This window comes from Monodelphis domestica, chromosome 6, assembly GCF_027887165.1.
Source record: "Monodelphis domestica isolate mMonDom1 chromosome 6, mMonDom1.pri, whole genome shotgun sequence".
Classification (NCBI taxonomy): Eukaryota; Metazoa; Chordata; class Mammalia; order Didelphimorphia; family Didelphidae; genus Monodelphis; species Monodelphis domestica.
In genome coordinates, this window is record NC_077232.1 from 15256793 (window position 1) to 15279757 (window position 22965).

The window sequence follows — 22965 nt, forward strand, 5'->3', positions numbered from 1 at the left end:
CCAACTCACCTTTTACTCTTTTACCTTTCTCTACCTTATCTTTTATTCTTATTCTTTTCTTTATCCCTGCCTTTATTTACTACCCCTCTTTCTCCTTACCTTACCTTAATTATTCACTATTCTAGATATTCTCTTGCTATGGTCTCTTATAATAAAGCTTGTTTTCTCCAAATGAAGTCAGTTTTATTCATCCATCAATTCTTTGAACAAGAACCAATTAGTATTAATCAGATCATTATGCCAAAACTCAATTCATCATTGTATCCTGACATATTCAGAGTACACTCATAACTAAATCTCTCTGAAGGGTCACAGATCCTCTGTCTAACTTTTCTGAACCTTTTTGCCTATTTTGAAGTCTAATTCCACATCTTTGCCTCAGCAACTATATCCAATTTTATTATTTACAATACCTACCCTACTCTATTGACTTGAACCCATGAAGTCACTTACTTCTGCCCTAAATACACACACACACACACACACACACACACACAAGTTCAAAAAGGACTATGGCTAAAAACTATGACCTATATTAAATTCTTATCACTTAACTGTATGACCTTGGTCAAGTCACTTAATCTCAATGGACTTCAATTATCTCCTCTACAAGATAAAGAAAATGAACTAGATGTTTTCTTGTGTGTCTTTAGATTATGACTTTTTAACTTATACTAATTAGGTAGAAATATCTTTTTGGCTAATAGCGAGAAGTGTATAATATCATTAAGGAATCCTAATTTGATTTTTCAGTGAATATGTAGGAAAGAGCCTTAATATTTTGTGTATTTCATATACATAGACATTTTCATTTTCAAAAAGGTCAAAATGGGAACCCTGGTACCTATTTTAGGCTCTTGGAAATGGGATCTATAAAAAAAATAATTCAAAATATATTAAAACTCACTAAGAGATAGTTGGTGAATCATGGAGTGCGAGGAATGAGCCAATTTCTCACTATTTAAATATGACTGTGAAATAGGATGACAAGGTCATACTCATTATTGCAAAGGACCTTCGAGATCATGAGTGCTATTCCCCAACTAAAAGTCTGCCAATACAAGTATATAAGTTCCTTAGGGTGACAGAAGTTAGTGTGTGAAACTGGCAACTTCTAACTTCATGTGCTGATTCTAAATTTAATATTTTGTCATCTTGGATTCCTCTAAGACATGGCCATAATTAGTTTCTATGGAGCTTCAAACATTTCTCTTAGGTATAAGTAGAATAAGGAATAGAATCTTCATAAATAACAAAGAACCAAATTGTTTTATTTAATTATAGTAACCACATTTAAATTTTTTTTCACCTTCATCAACAAAATTGAAATTATATTACACTGGTCTCCTATCCATAAGAGTCTTCCATGTGGTAGTTAACCTCCTCTAAAATGTGTTTCATCTCTAAGAACATCATAAAATCTGTTACAAGTAATGGGTTAATCTACCTAATTTATATCTCTGTTGATAAATGCTGACTTGATTAATTTAATTGATCAATATTTATTATATTGTATCCCTTAAATGGCACAAATCACCACACACTTTTGTAGTTTGTACTGTTAAGATAGTTTCCTTCTGTCGCTCCTAAATAATTTTGACTTTTTTACCTTATTTTGCTCAGCTTTTTGAATGTATAATTCTGGATCACAGGATATATATATATACATTAAAGCCAGAGGGAAAAAATGGAAAAATGAAGCATTAAAAATGATAGAATGATATTCATACCTATTTCCATTTACATATAATCATTGTACTTAAAACCATAAATTATTACTATTTTATACATATTCTTCCATAAAATACTTGTAAAAATAATAATTCTTCTGTGATGCTGTGATGATAATTGAAATCCTAGATAGCAAGGAGTATCTTTTTTTCTTCTCTTTTCCAAGGTCTAGCACAGAACTCAGCATATAATATGAATTTCAAAAATGCTTACTGATTAATTATTGATTTATTAATAATAAATTAGTGGCTAGATTGCAAGGCTTCAAGTCAGGAAAAATAATCTTTCTGAGTTCAAATATGGACTCCTACACTTCCTAGCTGTGTGGTACTTAGTGAATCACTGTAACCGATTTGTCTCAGTTCCTTATCTATAAAATGAGCTGTAGAAGGAAATTCCAAAGGTCTCCAGTATCATTGCCAAGAAAACTTCAAATGGTGTCACGATGCTTCAGACCAGACTAAAATGACTGAACTTCAGCAAAATAATGTTATCAGAGAAAGGTGTTACCAGGAAAGAAAATCTTTCTTGGGAGGACATCCTGTAACTCTATTGCTACTGATTTCAGACCTAGTTACCTGAAGCACTGAAAAGTTAAATGAGCTATCCATTGGCACAAATATAGTTTGTGTAGGAAACTTAGATTTAAACCCAAGTCTTTCTTACTTTGAGCCATCTTTCTAGTCACTGTTAAACATACTTAAAAAAAATAAACAATGATGGTAGCATTCATGTTAATGATAATGAAGCAGGAATATTTACTAGAGTGGTACAGAACAAGTCCATAATATTTTGAACTTTTCAAAAACTTACTTCAATGAAATTCATTTCAAATTCTGCTTATCATTCCCCTGTGAGGTTGTATCTCATTTTGTTAAATGAGAACATGGACGTACCAAGAGATGAGGTACAAGCATTAGAAGTAAAGCCTACATCTCCTAATTCCTTCTAAAATTATTTTTGTAATAATCTCATCTTGAAGTGCAAGTTTCAGAAAAGCAGGAGAAATACTTTGAAGAATTTGCTTCCCTTACTTTACCTAATTTTACTTGGGAACAATACTGTACATTGGCACCTGGGCCAAATTTGATATCTATGTACCTGGGATAGAATAGTAATCCCAATAGTAATGATAACAACAGCAATAATAAAAACAACAATTAAAATTGATATTTATATTGATCAAGGCACCAAGTAACCCTTTGAAAGACTACTGGTAATATCCTCATTTCATGGACTTGAACCTGAGACTCAGAGAGATTAAATGATTTCCTCTTATTCATGAGCTACTGTTTGTTAATGAAGGATTAGACTGAGGTGTCTATAGATTCAAGTCTACCACCTTAGATATTACACCATTGCATACATCATACCACAGAGAATTTTAGAATGGCAGCAAAACTGTTATTACTCAAAATCAGGTGCCTGAAAATATATATTCATCTATATGTATATACAAACATATGTGTATATAGATTATATAGATATGGATATAAATTTTTCCTCTTACCTACTCATGAGGAACAGTCAGGATATACAGATTATCTCTTTCTTCTATAAATTAATTTGGTTCTCATTTGGAATTTCAGAGAAGGGGTGCTGAAACTGAATCATTTGAAGCTACTAGATTTGCTGAAATGTTGATGATTCTTAAGTGAGAAGAAATATATTGCCAACTGACCTTTAGAGAACTGCTTCCTTAAGTCCCCAGAGAAGTCACAGTTATCTTGCCCTTATTAGCCATAGATATTCTGACCTTTCCCTTGAGCATAATTAGATGAGGTACATATTCTTTTATGAATAACATGAGAAAATGGCATGTAGAGTATAAAATTCATTAATATTTAATTAATGTTAATCATTATTTATATTATATTATTATATTAATTAATACATTATATTATAATTATATTCTATTTCTATAAATTTATTATATAATTTAAGTTATGTAATAAATATATTACTTATGTATATATAATATCATTATATTATATTATAATGTTAATTAATAAAGTTTCTTGGTCTCTCTTAATTTTTATTTTTAATCTTTAATTAGAGATTTTGATCTATGTGGCGATAGCTTTATAAAGTATAAATACATTCATGTGCAATTATAAAAGGATATGTATTTATATGTATTTATTGGTTGTTGTCCTCCATAATCAGAGGGAGGACCAAAATGCCATCACTATGTTGGGGTCAATATATATATGTCCAAATGTGGCTGGGGTGTATGGGGTGCTCAGGTAGGAGTAGAATCTCTGGTGTGGAGGGCTTGTTGTGCCCTTCTAGGGCAGCTCTCCAACCTCTGACCCTCACCTGACACCCAGCTCTCATTTGTGGCTCCTAGTAGCTGCTAGCATGTGGCAATGGCCACACCCCGGGCAATGGCTTCAACAGGCTGGCTAAACCTTATGAGGGTAGCCATCGGGTCGACATCGACCCCTGGTGAACTAGGGCTTTGCTCACCCAGCATGTGAAGACTGCTTCGGCTGAACAGACAGAAGAAACCAATAAGAAGGTTCAGCAGCTGAGATGGCGACGCAGCAAAGCACTCTGGAGTGCTTAGGGCATGTTGGAGCACAAAAGACAACACGGCCACCCAATGCAGCTGAGGAAGTCTCCAGGTGTAACGACTTTTCGTGCCACTGGACCCAGGCTTCCAAAGCCAAGAGAGTAGGACTGTTTCTGTGCATCGGCTTTTCCACTTAAATCTCCTTCACGCACAAGTGTCTTTGTGCACACTCAACTACATCACAGATGAAAACACACAAAGACAATCATCATCCTCGGTTACCTAGAGACTACTACTAAGGACTAAGGCTGTTCAGACCAATATAAGCTTGAAAGACTCTACAACAAATATGGGTAGAAAGAGCCCATATAAACATCTGATATGGAGATTTGTCTAAAGTTGCTCATCTCATTTTTTTTAAAACTGCTACAATTGTGCTTTGCTCATAGATTACAGTGCCTTCTTTGATATGGGAATGCCATGCTGCATTTTTCTGTGCCACTGTCTACCATTTTTCACAACTAATACTAGAGTCCCAGCATTTCTACAGATTCAAGTATGGAGAGAGATATATCATCTATTGTAAAAATGGAGATTTTGTACCCTAGACTTCAATCCCCAGAAGTCCTTAGTATTTCCCAGAATTCCCGATAATCTCACCTGAGTCTCCACCTGGGCGAGATCACAATTAATATTTAACTGGCAGTAATGCCTCCCACACTCTCCTCTCTGCCATTGCAATGATATAGTAAGTAAGCTAAGCACAGGGATTTGAATGGGCTAATCAGCCATGGGCATGTGGTTATTATTTTGTATCTTCTTTATTCCTTGATTTCTAATAATCCTTAATAAACCTCTTAAAAATATAATATTTTTATTACTAGATACTCATTTAATTCTAACAATATATATGTAATATATATGGATTATATATAAATGTATGCTATATAATGATTGATGTATATATAATATATCTTCATATATCCATAAGTGTATATGTTTATGCGTAGAGAATTTATATACAGGCTATATATGTGAAGTGTGTGTAAAGAGAGAATATTTACTTATTCATAAATGGATTTACTTAAATGGAGTGATAGTTGCTAAAGCTACCAAAAACCTCTGAAAACTCTATTTTTGGTCATAAGAAAGGGATACACAGAAATTAGATCATCTTATTTGATTTCTGTTTAACAAAATCTATTAATAAAAAAAGAAGACTGATTGCTATGTTTAAAATTAGTAAGTCATAAACTTTTCTTTGTGTCTCACTTTACCTTCTCCAACATAACATAACCTGTTATATCATTTCCTCAGAAGGCTTTTTTATAAGTCTTAATTTTGTCAAGTTAGCTGGCCAAATATATTATAAGAGTGGTTTAATATCTAATGTTGATATAAAGGGATGTTATTTTATATTTAGTGGGTGATAAAACATAACCATAGCTCAGGTCCTGACTGAATAACAAAACATTTTCACATTCACCATCTCATATTCTTCATTTGGCATGGCATCTATTTTTCTCTCTGATCAATACATGCATATATGTGTGTGTGTGTGTATGATACATACAATTCGAAAATAGAAATCTATCTTAGCCAGAAGTGAATTTGAGCAGGAAGGAAATTGGGCAGAAATATAACATGACAGAGGAAGTGTGGATTAAGGGAGGTTGTGATCAGAAAAATAGGCTTTTGGATAGTGAAAATGAAGTAAAAAAGAGAGTGATAAATAGGGAAAAATTGAATGGGGGAAATACATAGTCATCATAACTAAACATGAATCAGATGAACTCATCTATAAAATTGAAACTGATAGAAGAATGGATTAGAGACAAGCAATCCAAAAATATGCTCTTTAAGAGAAACATCCTTGAAAGAAAAAACACATATAGTTAAAATAAGGAGGTGGAGCAGAATCTATTATGGTATCTGAATTAAAAAACCAACAATAGAAATCATGATCTCAGAAAAAGCTAAGTAAAAATAGACCTAATTGAAAGATATAATCAAAGAAACTAGATCTTATGCAAAGGTGCTCTAGACAAAAACATAAAATTATTATTAAATAAACATGAACCAAATGGAATAACATCAAAATTCTTAAAGGAAAATTCAATGAGTTACAGGAGGAAATAGGTGGAAGAATATACTAGCAAGGGACCTGTTTTCTTGTTTAGAACTAGCTAAGTATAACCATAAAATAAATATGAAAGACTTTATGGAGATGATTACAATTTTAGAAAAAGTATCATAATATAGACTTATGGAAAAAATCTATTTTAATGGAAAGGTGCATGCATTTTTCTAGATTATAGCTAGTATTTCACAAACATTTTTCATATATTAAGCACAAATGTCTCACAAACAAATGCAGAAAAGTAACATTCCTTTTGGAAAATAACACAATAATCATTACATTCAATAAAGGGCCTTCAAGGCATAAAGTAAAAAGTAATTGGAAATTAATTGATCTAATACTAAATAGTGAGTGTATGAAAGAACAAATCTGTGAAGAAATTCCTAAATGATTATAGAAATAAAAATGGGAAACAGATGGATGAATTAGGCATTTAACTAAAAAATAGTGTGTGTGGGGGGGTATGAGGTAAATCCTGAATTAAACACCAGAATGGATATCCTGGCAATCCAAAGAGAGATTGATACACTATGAACATGTCCAGTATAGACCAGGAAAACAAGGATAATTTAATATAAGAAGAAATAATAACCGAAATGAGCACATCAATGAAAATATGTAATTATTTTAATAGTGGTATGAAAAAGTTTAGAATAAAATCTAAAACTTATTTCTATTAAAATATTAGAAAGCATATGAATCATTCAATGCTTTCCTAAAATTAGTATATACCTAAAACTATCAACAAGCATTATCCATCCAAAGCAAAACTAGAAACCATGCCAATAAAACCAAGGAGGAAACAAGTATGGCCATTATCACCACTGCAATTCAGTAGTATGCCAAAAATGCTAGGAATAGCACTGAATCAAGAAAAATAATTTAAAGAAATTAGAATAGGCAATGAAGAAAGAAGTATTACTCTTCACAGATGAATGATAGCATACTTAGGCAACACTAGATAAAAAAAGAAAAAAGAAACAAAAAAAACTAGGAAAAAAAAACAATTGATAGAATTTACTATTTTAGCCATGCTTAAAGATGTAAAATAAACTTATCTAAATTAATAAGGTTTTTGTGTATTATCAAAAAGCACAAAAGAAACAGATAGAAAAAGGAATTCCATTTAAAATCACTTACAGAAAATATTACAAGACACTTTACACAAGTAAAGACAGATCTAAACAATGAGAGAAACAGTAATTGCTTATGGGTAGGTGAAGTAAATATAATAAAATTAAAATTATACCTATATTAATTTATTCAATTACATAATAATCAAACTACAAAGAATTATTTAAGTAGAAAAATAAGAATAATTTTATACCAACAAAAGAAAATCATGAATATCAAGGGAAGCAAAGAAAAGGAAAGGTACCTAATAGTAAAAGGTTTCAGCACATATTAAAAAGTTCTAATCATCAAAACAAATGCTGGTGATGAAATAGACTGGAGGATAATTGAAATTTGTTTCAGAAACAATAATTTGTACAACAGTAATCTAGGGTATCATGAACACAGAGGTTCAATCCTTGATGACAAGAACTCATTTGAAAACAATTTTTCTAGAAAAACTGGAAACCTGTTTGGCAAATATTAGGCATAAACCAACATATCACAGTGGATGTCAAGATAAAGTCAAAACAGTCATATGACTTAGAAATAAAGGATTATTTAATAAATAAATTAGGAGTGCACAATATGTTAAATTTTGTTGTGGTTGAGACTGAAATATATTAATAGGTGGTCACCAGGGATTTAATTTCTAAATCCCCAAATGAATTACTAAAGTAAATGGAATTTATGGTAGTTTATTTACAATAGAAGGAAGATATTAAGGAAGGAGAGAGAGAGAAAGGAAACTCTGACTTCTTCTGATATCAGTTAGAATTTCTAAGCCCCAGCCAGGGGAAGAGAGTCTCAAGAAGATGGGTCTACCCTGGAGGCTTCACACCTCCTGAAAGGAGGGGTAACTAAGTCAGCTTTTCACTCACCAATGGTGACAGTCTAAAACAAGTCTGGGTATCTGCCTTCTGGTCGCTCCTCAGGGGTCTGTCTTCTAGTCTCTCCTCTGAGTCAGTGCCCGAATCTCTGAATGTCTGAGTTCAAATGAATGATCTGAATCCTGAATGATCGAATGTCCTAATGAATCTCCTTCTGCCTTTTGGTCCTCTTTTTAAAGATCTTTTTCTCTTGTGTCACCTCCCCTAAATTTCACATCTACCAATCACAGCAGGCACTTTTCTCCAGGACTGCCATTCTTTAGTTCTCACCTTCTTTGGTTACATTTTCTCTAGGACTGCCTACTCTTTAGTTCTCACCTTCTCTGGTTAGTTTATATCCTTTTGGGTTTCTTAATACCTCTTTTGTTAAATTCACCTTTTGTAGTTACTTAACACCATTTGGTAGTTAAAACTAAAAATAGATTGTGGATTACAATTCTAGCTTCACTATAAAGGAAGACCTATGTACCTTCATTGTTACAATCAGGAGATAGCTAAATCCACTCTTCACAATGAAAATATGTATCTTACAGATTTACAGAAATGGGAATATTTTATGAAGAAACAAGACATATAGAATCATATAAAGTCAAATATATTTTTGAATCAATAAATTATAAGAGCTTTGTAATTTTTTAAAATTCATGTAATCAAACTTAACTATTTTATATTCCATAATACTCTTTTGTTCAGTAATGAACTCATCTCTGATCTAAAAATCTGACAAGTTCTTTTTAACTTGCATCCCTGATATACTTATGATTTTACCATTTCTGATATTAATTTGACCTAATACTTGTATACAATGTGAGATGTTGGTGTATGCGTATTTTCTTTCAAACTGATTTCCAGTTTTCCTAGCAATTTTTACCAAATGGTCAATTTCTAACCAAAGAGCTTGGATCTTTAGGCTCATCAAATACTAGAATTTGTTAAATTTATGGTTGATTGGACTTAATATATTAATTAGTGGTCATCACTCACCATGGTGAACATCTAAAGGGAAAGCAGTCTGGGTTCTCCTGCACAAGCTCATCCAGGGGTCCAGTTCTGTGAATCTTAAAATTTCACAGACTATACCTTAGAAGATTTGGTTAAGCAAATTTCCCTATTGTAACAACGTGAGAACTTTTAACATTACTCCACCCATATTTAAGCATACCTTAGGGGAAGATAAAGTTGTTAAACTCCTTACTGAAAAATGAAAAGCACTTAACCCATACTTATAGTAAGGCAAATGCCTTTAAGCTAGGTCTACTTTTAGATGTAATTTTAAAAGGTGCTAAGTACCTATGAAGGTCAAATTAATCACTAAAAGGGCAAGTGTAGCAAAGAGATGTGAAATACTTAGAAGTTTTAGTCTACCCAGAGAAGGTGATAACAAGATGTGAATTAAGAATGGTCAGTCCTGTGGAAAACATCTACTGTGATTAGTAGACATGAAAACTTAGGGGAGGTGACATAGGAGAAATTTTCTCTTTAAAATGAGCTGTCTGAACCAGTTCAGGAGAGTTTGGATTAGTTCAGCTTCCTGAGCTAAACTGGAGGGTCTCTTTGAACACCAGAGTTTTGCTTGGAAGGATCTTGTGGTGAGTTGATAAAAGACTGACTATTCTCTCTTAAGGTTCAGGCCTAGGCCATTTTGGCCTAGGCCCTTCATACTATATTTCTCTTATTCTCTTTCCTTTTTCTTAATTCCTTAATTTGTATTAATTAAAATCTCCATAAAACCAGCTGACTTGGGTTTTCATATTTGGGAATTTTTCCCTTGGCAACCACTTTATTTTTAATATAAATCAAGACACTAAAAATTATCTTTACAGTTTTGGCAATTCAAAATGTTAAAACCCATATTTTCATGGTCACAGTTTAAGGCAACCACTCTTTTGTCTGTAACAGTTTATGGCAGACTGCAAAGATTGTGACGAAAAACCCTCAATAAATTTCTGTGAAATCTTAGCAACAGGGCCCTAAGGTCCTGGCTAGGAGAGCTGTTTCTAAATATCCTTTCCTTTAGGGAACAACTGCCTAAATTAGGATTAAGGAAACCTGGGAAAAGCTTTTGGCCTTGTCCTGCTCCCCATGTGTTTACTTTAGAAATATGTGGATACAGACAGTTCACAACATACTTAACAACTGGCTATTTAGCTCCATGACCAACCTTGTAAAATTCACATTCATTGCCTCCCTGAGATTGCTCATACCATGGGGCGTAGGGTACTCCCCCTTGAGATTTTGATTTTTATAGCTGTAATATTGTATTTCCTTACAAAACCCACTTCTCAGTCAAACTGAGTATTCTTTCTACTACTCAACAAAATGCAGAACTAAATACTCGGCTTGGGCTTATAGAGGAAAGTCAGAGAGAGTTTGTAGCTTTTATGAGAAGCATTAAAAGAGAGTTAAGAATATTATCAGAATCTCTGTCCCACCCTGCTCTGGGCACTAACCCTCCTAGCCAACCCACTGCTCCCCCTGACAACTCAGCATTTGAACCCACTGCTCTTAACCAATCCACCCCTCCCCCTGCCCCATCAACCTCAGAAACCCTACTTCTAACCAAACCACTCCTCACCCCAACCATGCTTCCAGTCCCACACCCTCCACTCTGAGTTCACAACCTGCCCATGCTTCCAAACCCACACCCTCCACTGTTAGTTCAAGCCACACCAGTTCACACCTTACTCATTCCTCCAACCCTAAAACCTCTATATATTTCCCCCCAGTTAATGACCCTTCTTCCTTTGCCCCTCCTTGCCACCCTGCCTATTTCAATTCCCATATCTTTCCTACCTCTGATCTTTCTGGCACAGTGGGACCCTAACAAACCCTCTCCCTCAATGTGCCCAACCCTTTTCTTTCTCATACCTACCCCATTAAGAATGGATTAAGAAGCATAGAAACAGAAATAAGACTACTGAATAATTCAGATAGGTTATTTCCTTTAAGGGAAGTACCCACTTTTAATACAGATGGGAAATTGGTATCTGTGAGACATCATACACCTTTTAGCCCTGAGGATTTAAATAAATTTAAGGAAGATCTTTCATCATTTGAGGAAAACCCAATATTAATTATAAAAAAAAAAATTAGAGAACATATTCAGAACTTTTGACCCCACTTGGATGGATGTTGAGAATTTGTTAGAAACATTTTTAACAAAAAGAGAAAAATAAACAATATCATCTCTCTGGCTAATCAGAAGCAAGGTAGGAAAAGACATTATTAGCCAACTGAAGATCCACATTAGAACCCCAATGTTGAACTAGATCACACAAAACTAAACCAGGCCAGAGAAGCATTATTGACAGTTATGAGAGCATGCTCTGATAGTCCTGAAAAATGGTCAAAATTTGAAAGAACCCAACAAGAAAATGATGAATCACCTTCCCAGTTTATGGACAGATGTATTGATGTAGGAAATACATATATGGACCTTGATTTGTCCAGAGAAAGGGACAATAGGCAAATATGTAGGCAATTTGTTGAGAATTGTTGCTCAGTGGTAAAAGACAACTTTAAAACTAGCTTTCCTAATTTGGACTCTATGGATCTCGAAGAATTGAGGAGAGTAGCAACCTATGTTTATAAGGATCATGAAAAAGGCCTAAGTAACACAATATGTTAGTGGAAGACTTAAAGAAAGAAATTGAAATGTTAAAGAGACAATTGAAAAATAAGGGAGAGACTATAGTTATTTTGAAAGGAATCCACAAATAAATCAGTAACCTGACACTTCTGTGAGAAGGGCCATAGAATGATAGAATGTAGAACTTTTCTCATGATTATTGGAAAGAATATGCATTTTAATGACTTTAGAAATAATAACTATAGAAATGAAAATGATCATAGAAACCAGAATTTTAGAAATTATGGAAATAACTATAATGACTATAGAAATAAGAACTTCAGAAACCAAAATTTTAGAAATAGGAATGGGGAAATAATGACAATGGTCCAAATGAAGAAAAAGATAATACCCAAAAAGAATATATAAGAAATGGTGCTTGTCAAAAAAATGCTCAAGGTGCTAATGCCCTTCAGGGAAGTGCCCTTCAGGGGGTTGCCCAAGGAACATCCCAAATATAATGAAGGTGGTTCTTCTTAGATTGAATTGATTTTATTGATATTAATTAACCTTTTTCAGTTTTGTCTCCCCTCCAAATAGTAGGAAATGATTGAGCAGATGCCGCTTCAAAGGTAGCAGACATAGAAGGACCTGAATTAATTTTAATATTAACAACAACTGATGACTTAAATTTACGACTTTCCTATAATGAAAAGGAAGTGGAAAAATGGAAACAAAAATTCAAAGCAAAACAGATCAACAGAGTATGGGTGTCATCTTAAGGAAAACCCCTGCACCCTAGAAGTTTCTATCACCAAATTTGCCAATCTATTAGTAAAAATGGTCATTTTGGCACCCAGGGCATCGTGGACTCTGTTAAAAGAGTATGGATAGCCCCTGGTATAACTACTATAGCCTCTAAAGTGTGTTCAGCCTGCTTTACCTGCCAGGCATATAATCAACATGCTTTTCGTAGCAAAGCTTTTGGTGGGCATCCTCTGGCTTACATACCTTTTGAATATCTACAGATAGATTTCATAACAATACCAAAGGCTGGACGTTATAAATTTTGTCTAGTCATTGTAGACCAACTGATTGGATGGCCGGAAGCATTTCCTACAACCCCAGCCACAGCAGCTTTTGTTGCTAAGATACTTTTAAAAGAAATTATTCTTTGCTTTGGACTGCCAGCACATATTGATTCAGATAGAGGAAGTCATTTTACTGATTTGGTCCTAAATCAGATATATTCTTGCCTGGGGATAAATCCCAAATTCCATGTTCAATATCATCCCCACAGCTCAGGCCAAGTTGAGAGGATGAACAAAGAACTTAAGACTATGATTTGATAATTATGCACTAAGACACATTTAAAATGGCCTGAAATTATCCCTCTGGCCCTATTTTATCTTAGAAGCAGGCCTAGAGGAGACCTACACATCTCACCATTTGAGATGCTTTTTGGACATCTGCCTATAGAGGCTAAACCTTTTTCCCCTGAATATACATCACTATTAGGGGGAGATACTACTATTGATTCTTATATATAGGAATTACAGCACAAACTACGTGAACTTCTTGAATCCTGAGCTGCAGTACAAGCTGGACCACTAGATTTTTCTCTTCATGTCCTGAACCCAGGAGACAAAGTTAAAATTAAGAATTTCAAGCACACTGGAACAACTCAGCCTTCATGGGGGGCCATTCCAAATATTGTTAACTACTCCAATATCTATAAAGGTCAGAGAAAAGGACTCTTGGATTCATTGCTCACATGTGAAGAAAGCATCTTCTGTTGAGACTGATTGATTTTACCCTATCATATGAATTGGAGATAATAATCCATTGACAAGTGGATGATGCTTTTTTGAGGACATATTGAATTACTGGGTTTTTTCCCTTATTTTTATTATTGCTTTTCTTTGATTTTGATAAGAATATTTGATTTTTCTTCATTTTTCTTATTTCTTGTACTAAAGATACATATAATTAATATTTTCTGCAGTAATATGTTTAATATATATGAATATGTGTGTGTATATATATATATATATATATATATATATACTTACTATAATATCAATGCATACCCAAAAGCTTTAAACTATGGGAATCTGCCATTTAATTGATAAAATATTGAGATTTTATTAATGTTTGTATCTGAAAATGGGATAAAAACAAGGAACATAGACTTAACCAGAAAAGTGCCAAAAAGAGCACACAGTTCAAAATAAAACCAATCCATGTGGGATTGATGAACTTCTACGCCAATATGAATGGAGTTGAAATTAATCTGGACTTGAGGTTGCAGTGCTTGACATATGTTAAGTTGTAGGACTTCCTTGTATCTACACACTTAGTGAAGTACTCATACAAGAGCAAAATTTGACTATCATGCTGGCTCCCAATATCCCTGAGAAAGTCAAAATTCAGATGAGGGAATGACAGTTCCCTATAAAAATAGAATTCTAGTTTTTTTTTCCTTCTTATATTATGGCAACTTCCTGTAGTTGTGGCTGCAATTGGGTAATTGAAATATTACTTCATTCTGTCTTACAGACTTGTGGGATAGAAATTACTTTAAATTGGACCTGTACAAGGGCCTATTTTAAATTTTTTTCCTTATGTTTTTAGTTGTGTTTTTCTCTTCTTTTGATAATTGACTCATACACTCCCATAACTCAACATTGCATCCTGGGCTGAACTGGATGTTTTTTAACACTTACTTCAGGGGGGATTGTATTTTAATATAAAATCCAAGGTTTTTGATTTTTTGTTTGAGATTGTATTTTTATAAAAATCCAAGATTTTGATTTTATTTGAGAAAGATCTTCAAGGAAGAAGTTTGCTAACTCCTAAATCCAGAAAGAAACCAGAAAACCTACACTACAGCAAGAAGATCAAGAATGAACTTTGGGTGTGGTTGATTGAACTGAAGTTTGATTGAACATTTATTGTAAATGTACACTTTTATGCCAAGGGGACTTCCCTAATTTGGCTTTCTGTCAATGAGCCTAGCAAAACATTGGTTTTGTTTTCTTTCTTTTCTATTCCTCCCTCACTACTCTAATTTCCTCTTAGAAAATTGAATATTGCATAAATCTATAGTTAGAAGTGTGTTTAGGACTACAAGATGATTATGTTAAATGATCAGTGGGGAGACTAGTCTCCCAATGACCATCAGGGGGGACTGTGAATCTTAAAATTTTTCAGAGTATACCTTAGAAGATTTGGTTAAGCAAATTCCACTATTGTAACAATGTGAGAACTTTTAACATTACTCCACCCATACTTAGGCATACCTTAGGGGAAGATAAAGTTGTTAAACTCCTTACTGAAAAATGAAAAGCACTTAACCCATACTTATAGTAAGGCAAATGCCTTTAAGCTAGGTCTATTTTTAGATCTAATTTAAAAAGGTGCTAAGTACCTATGAAGGTCAAATTAATCACTAAAAGGGCAAGCTTAGCAAAGAGATGTGAAATACTTAGAAGTTTTAGTCTACCCAGAGAAGGTGATAACAAGATGTGAATTAAGAATGGTCAGTCCTGTGGAAAACATCTACTGTGATTAGTAGACATGAAAACTTAGGGGAGGTGACATAGGAGAAAATTTCTCTTTAAAATGAGCTGTCTGAACCAGTTCAGGAGAGTTTGGATTAGTTCAGCTTCCTGAGCTAAACAGGAAGGTCTCTTTGAACACCAGAGTTTTGCTTGGAATGATCTTGTGGTGAGTTGATAAAAGACTGACTATTCTCTCTTAAGGCTCAGGACTAGGCCATTTTGGCCTCTCTCCACTCCAACTCAGAGGGATTCTTCCAGTCTCTCCTTCAAGTGACTGTTAACTCCAAGACCAAGTGACTCATCTCTTCCAGTCAAACTCCAAGTGACTGAATGATTTGATCTATCTCCTGTGTGTCTCTGTTTCCTCTATTTGAAGACCTTTTTCTCTTGTGTCACCTCCCCTAAATTTTACATCTACCAATCACAGCAGATGCTGCTCTCCAGTACTGCCCATTGAATGTATGAAATCGGTGTTCACACCTTTTGTAGTTAGTTAACACCTTTTTGTGATTAGTTAACACATTTCTAGTTAGTTAACACCTTTTGTAGTGAAAATGGGTAGATCAACTTTAAATACTGAGTTAACACTTTGAGGATTAAAATTAATAAATAGACAGGGGATTAAAATTTAATCTTCACAATAAAGGAAGAGCTAAGTACCTTCATTGTTACAATCAGGAGATAGCCAAATCCAATCTTCACAATTTATTTAGTCATTTATTACTGTCTAATATATATCTATCATTCCACTAATATTCCAGTACTCTCAGTCATTAACAAGTTGTTTTCCTGATTACCACTTTGTAATAAAGTTTCATTGGTATGGCATTTAATAAGTAAATTAATATAGGGAGATTTATCATTTTTATATTTACTGACCCATGAGCAGTTAGTATTTCTCCAGTTGTTCGGATCTATTAAAATCTAATGTCTCTGATATGTCCTCTCTCAAAACTCAGTGAGCCTGTTTTCTGTTAGACATGATGTCTGTTTGTTTGTTTCTTTTAATTTCATGAAGTATATTCTTATAAAACATCCCTGACTGTTCAGAAATAGGGAACAGAAAATTAAGAAATTCACAACATCCTTCCATTCCAAGAGGAAATGGTAAATTCACCCTAAAGAACTGGATTTTATTCCATTGCTAGATCCTTTTTCAAATGTAAGAACTCACATTCCTCAGGTTTGTCTGCAGATTTTATTATTTTTCAGTTTGTCTTATATTTTAAAGGACCTCCAAGGGATGATTGTTGGATGCTCTGTAATTCCAACAAACTTCAAAGAACTTTTAATTTCATATTGAGATAAATGTTTAGGACCAAATGTACATTTTATTTAAGGCTCGAAGACCACATTTTCTCTGAAATTTACTCTCTAATACTAAAAAATTAACAATTTATTCACAGGGAAATTAAAACATTAGGTATCTAATTTTTTTAAACCCTTATCTTCCATCTTGGAGTCAATACTTGGAGCCAATACTATGTATTGGCTCCAAGGCAGAAGAGTGGTAAGGGCTAGGCAATGGGGGTCAAGTGACTTGCCCAGGGTCACACAGCTGGGAAGTGTCTGAGGCCAGATTTGAACGTAGGACCTCTCGTCTCTAGACCTGACTCTCAATCCACTGAGCCAGCCACCCAGATGCCCCCACATTACATATCTGATGAAAAAGTCCTACTTCCTTGTAGAAAGAAAAAGTAGAAAACGAAAGTAAGAATTGACAAAAGATTTAGAAAAGTATGTTTTTCATTGGAGAATTAAGGAAATTTTCATAAAGGGGGTGATAATTCAATTGAATTTTTAAAAAAGCAGACAGTTTTTCAGCACCTAAGAATGGTAACAGTCATTCCAGAAACATGAAATAGTAGACATAATGTCATGGAGGAAAGAAATCAGAGATTAAATTAAAGGGAAACTCCTTCTACAACTATACTTGTGTATAGAAATAACTGTTTTACTTATGCCATTACCGTTTCCTTTTTACTTCTCTGATAAATATAACCATTTCTAGTAGGTTCATGAACAATTGAATTATTAAATATAGACAAGGATATCTCTTATAATATATCTAACTAATATGTTTCCTGGATTTTTTCTTCCTTTCAGTAAAAATATTGCTCAGGCTTGATATATTGTTTTGCTTGTCATTTAGACAAAACATAAACTATTATTTCACTTTTAAGTAACTTATTATGGTATGTTATATATCAACACTCTAATCATGGATTATCTTACATTTTAAAATTCTCAAAACATGACACTTCCTTCTGGGGACAAACACTATTTTAATAATCCTGCACAGTGCAGTCTTGATTTTTGTGTTTCTCAGACTATAGATTATGGGGTTCATGAATGGAGGCAATATTGTATAAGTCATAGAAATCAGAAGATTCTGGATTGGGGATGTATCTGAGAGGGGACCTAGAACTGTGACCATGCCAGAAAGGACAAAGAAGAAGAAGATAATCAACTGAGGGGAACAGGTAGACAAAGCTTTGTAGCGTCCTTCCACAGAGGGCATTTTAAGTACAGTAGAGAAGATGTAAGTATAGGATATAATTAAAAAACCAAAGCAGAATAATACTATAGTTGAACTAGTAGCAAGGAGAACATACTCAGTATTACGAACCTCAGAGCATGAAACCTTCAAGACATGAGGGATATCACAAAAAAACTGATGGATCACATTGGATCCTGAGAAAGGTAAGCGGAACATGTTCCCTGTATGTATAGCTGAATAGAAAAACCCACTGAGCCATGAACTGGTTGCCACCCAAATGCATCGGGCTGGTGTCATGATCACCCCATAGTGTAGAGGCTGACATATTGCAACAAAGCGATCATAGGACATGGCTACAAGCAAAGCAACCTCTGTTGATGCAAGGAAGCTAAAGAAAAATATCTGAAGAGCACAGCCAAGCAAAGAAATGGTTTGACTATGTGTCAGAGAATTCACAATGAATTTGGGAAGAGTGACCGAGATGTAGCTGATATCCAACAAGGATAAGTTACTCAGAAAAAAATACATTGGAGAGTGAAGGTGTGGGTCAGTGACAATGGCAGTGATAGTGAGAAAATTACCCATCAAAGCTGCTATATAAATCAGCAGGAATAGCACAGCATGTAAGACTTGTAGCTCCCTGTTGCTGGAATATTCCATGAGGAAGAATTCCATGATGACAGAGAAATTACCCATGACTGCTAGTGTACTATAATTCATCTTGATACAACATGAGTAGAGGATATCAGATTCTAAAAGAGAGAAAATAAAAACATCTAATTATATAGAAATAGCTCATGAAATTCATTCCCACTAATCATGCCACAATGACAATCAGATCATATTTAAAGATCCTAATTAATGCATAATTGGAAGCAGAACTGGCACTGGGAAACATGGGCATAATGGTCCCAGAGCAGAGACCTGTTTGCTCTCAAAAGCTTTTAAATATCTATAAAGATACATGCAAGTGTATGAGAGAATAGATGATATATTTTTCCCAATACATAACTATTAGCTAGCTTTAGTTTTTCAATATATATTTTCCATAGAAAAATAGAAAAGACTTAATAACTTAGCTCATGAAGAGTTTTGAACTTTTGAATTCAGAAAATGGTGAAAAACAAACCCCATCATACATCTAAAGACTGAATCATATAATCAAAGAGACACTAACATACAAATCAAATTTTACCAGTATAGAGAAATTAGTTAAATCTGATTTTCCCCAATATATTTATGATTATATATATATATATATATATATATATATATATATATATAACACTTACCTTCCATTTTAAAATTAATTTTAGAATCAATCCTGGGTATTGGTTCTAAGGCAAAGGAGTAATAAGGGCTAGGCAGTGGGAGTTAAAAGATATGCCCAGGGTCACACAGCTAGGAAGTGTCTGAGGTCATATTTAAAACCAGGACCTTCCATCTCTGGGCTGGCTCTCAATCCAGTGAGCCACATAGCTGCCCCAATGCATCATATTTTAGTATGTGACTAATAAAATTTTTAAGTTGGTTTAAGAGATGGACATGGCCTTAGCAGCTATTTGAAAATTTTATAAGTATGGTATTGTAGGGTAATGGAAAGAAAGAAAACTTTCTGTTAGCTGAATTGGATTTAAATTTTTCCCAGACATGTTTAGACTTTTGAGTAAATCAGTCATTCTCTCAGAATTCATATTCTTCATTTATAAACTCAAGACAATAGCGGTGGTTACTCACAATACATGACTGTTACAACAAAGTGTTTTGAAAACTCTAAGGTAAAATATGAATTAGTTACATTTCTTAAAATATATTTTTGAGAAGATGAAAGACAGATCAATGTACAATTAGCAGAGAAAGTGGGGAGTTAGAAATTAAACTTTAGTCTCTTGGTTCCTTTCCCCTTCCAGTACTTTTCTGAGTTAGTCATTCATACAAATATTATGATCTCCCTAACTCCACTGCAACACCATCCTAAACTTGGCAGAAATGAAAAGACTAAAACATTAAAATGTAAACTGGTGAGATTTTAGATGAAAAGACATAGTCATTTCTTGAATTTGTAGGAAGCTTAAATAGCTTAATTATATGTAAAGGGTTTCTATACAATGAACAATATACAATGAACTTGCTTTTAGATATTAGAATACATCCATACTTATGCTCCTGGCTATTCAACTACATAAATTTCAAAAGTCGTATGGAAAATGAAATTAACTGAATTAAAATTGACCTCGCTGGGGAAATCTGGAGGGGCTTTCATTTTTTTTAAACCCTTAGCTTCTATCTTGGAATCAATACTGCGTTTTGCTTCCAAGGCAGAAGAATGGTAATGACTAGGAAATGGGGGGTTAAGTGACTTGCCCAGCATCACACAGCTGAGAAGTGTCTGAGGCCAGATTTGAACCTAGGACCTCCCATCTCTAGGTCTGACTCTCAATCCAGTGAGCTACACAACTGCCCTCTGGAGTGGTTTTCTGAAGAAATGGACTCTAGAAAAAAGCAATTATAGAATAGGAGAGGAAAGATTATTTACTTCCATCTTCCTGAAGTAGTACCCCCAATAAAGAGAATGCTATTAGAGCCAGTTGTCGAAGGGTAAGAAGACTAAAGTTACCCATTAAAAAGCTAGAGTTGTCTAATAGTAGGCAAACCTATGGAGGAAGTACAGTCACCAAGTGACCTGCTCAAACCAGACAGTGAATTGATACATTTAGCTGAAATACTTAACCCAAAGAAAGACAAGCTCACCTGGACCAGGCATCCTTGAGAAATAGTGCATCTCACCAAAACCCAGGCCAGTTACCAAACCACCTTTTTTTACCCAAATGATCTATTTGTGGGAGAGTAGGACCCTTGTATTGGAACAGAAGCTCTATTATTCCAATGACAGTTTGGATTATAGTAACACTATTTTAAAATTATTTTCATCATTTTCAATAAAAAAGTGTTTTTAAAGTCTAATACATTAGTCTGGTACACAGGACAGTATTCCACATGGAATTTTAACCTTCTCTAAAAGGTGATTCATATCTATGGTCATCAAAAACATTGTTTCAAGTGAATGTAAAACCTTTTTCATATCTTTGTTCATTAATTATTATTTTTTATTTATTTCTTTTAATTTTATTTAATAAATTAATGAATACCTATTATTTGTTAATTTAATTGATCAATATTTTATGTACACTTTACTTTATAGAATAGAATGCATCACACATATTTGCAGTTTGTACCATCAAGAAATTTTCCTCCTGTCTTATATAAATCATTTTGAGTTTTTTTTAATTATTTTGCTAAGCTTATCAGAATGTGTAATTCTGGATCACAAGGGATATATACTTTAAGGCCAAGGGAAAAAATTCTAAGGAATTAAAATGGTAAAATTGTTTTTATAATTTCCATTTATATATATACCTTATTTTATACTCAAAACATAAGATAATTTCATTATCTTATATATATATATATATATATATATATATTCTTCCCTAAAATAGTAGTAACAATAATAATTTTTATGTGGATAATTTATTTTAGATAAAGACTATATTTGTTTATCTTATCTATCCCAAGGCTTTGCACAGTGATATTTCAAATATGTTCATTGATTAATTGATAATAAGTTAGTGGTTAGATTACCAGGCATGAAGTCAGGAAGAATAATCTTCCTGAGTTCAAATGGGGTCTCATATACTTCTTGCTATATGAACCTGAGTAAATCACTTTGCCTCTTTTTATCAGTTCTTCATCTGCAAAATGAATTAGAGAAAAAATGGCAAATGAATCCAGCATTTTTCCAAGAGAACCCCAAAAGGGGTCGTGATGCTTCAGACAAGATGGAAATGATTGATCTACTACAAAATGTTAACAAAAAAGGAAGTTATCAGAAGACCAAAAATTCCTCTGGGAAGGAAACTCTACAACTTTATTGCAAATGAATTTCATTCTTAGTTATCTGCAGTCCTGAGAAGTTATGTGACTTGCTCATTGCCTCAAATATAGGTTGTGTAAAATCCTTGGAATTAACCCCAAGACTTTCTTCTTTCAAGTCATCTTTCTAATTACTTGTATGCTGCTTCTCAAATAAAATCATTGATGGTAGCATTAATGTTAACAATAATAAAGCAGCAATAGTTATTATAATGATAAAGTATATGTTCTTAATAATTGATCTCTTCAAAATTTAATCTGAGGTTTATCATAATCTTGTGAGATTTTATCCCATTTTGTTAAATGAGAACATGGTGGTAAAAAGTCATGAGGTGTGAGCATTAGAACTATTACTGAGATCTCAATCTTTCTAAAATCATCTGTGCAGTAATATTATCTTGAACTATGAGTTTCAAACTTGCAGAACAAATACTTTGAGAAATTTAACTACCTTGCCTTGCTCAGTTTCACTTGGGGACAATATTGTAAATTGACAGTTACCTGATGCAAAGGTGATATCTGCTTAAGTGTGATAGAATAGTAAGAATAATAGAAACAATAACAACAAAATAATAACCCAACAATTTAAACTGATACTTATCATAATCAAGTCGTCCAAGGAAACCAGTGAAAGACTATAGGTTTTATCCTCATTTTATGGGAAAGAACCTGAGGCTCAGACAGTTTTAATTATTTCCCTGTAACCATGCATCTACTGTTGATGAAGAATCAGATTGTGGTTTTCATTGTTAAACCATAATGCAATGAAACTCTGAAGTACATCAACTCTGGTAGAGATCAAAATCAGGATACTGAACTCACACCAATCAAATAAGCAAACTGACCAGTCATTAAATAGGAAAAAATACATGTGAATAATTTAGTCCCCCATTTCACACACACAGAGCTACAGATATATACATGTATGAAAATGCATTCATATATATATAAGAATATATGTGGGTATCCATGATATATGGACATGAGAATTGATGCAGCTATTTTCCTTTAC

The 22965-nt window shown here is 33.6% G+C and overlaps 1 protein-coding gene across 1 annotated transcript; it reads right to left on the minus strand.

The window, feature by feature from the left end:
• Positions 1-17735: 17735 nt before the first annotated feature.
• LOC130455201 (olfactory receptor 14I1-like) lies at positions 17736-18740 on the minus strand. Its single transcript, XM_056803735.1, has one exon. It carries the CDS (start codon positions 18738-18740, stop codon positions 17736-17738), a length of 1005 nt encoding a protein of 334 aa, XP_056659713.1.
• Between the last annotated feature and the right edge of the window lie 4225 nt (positions 18741-22965).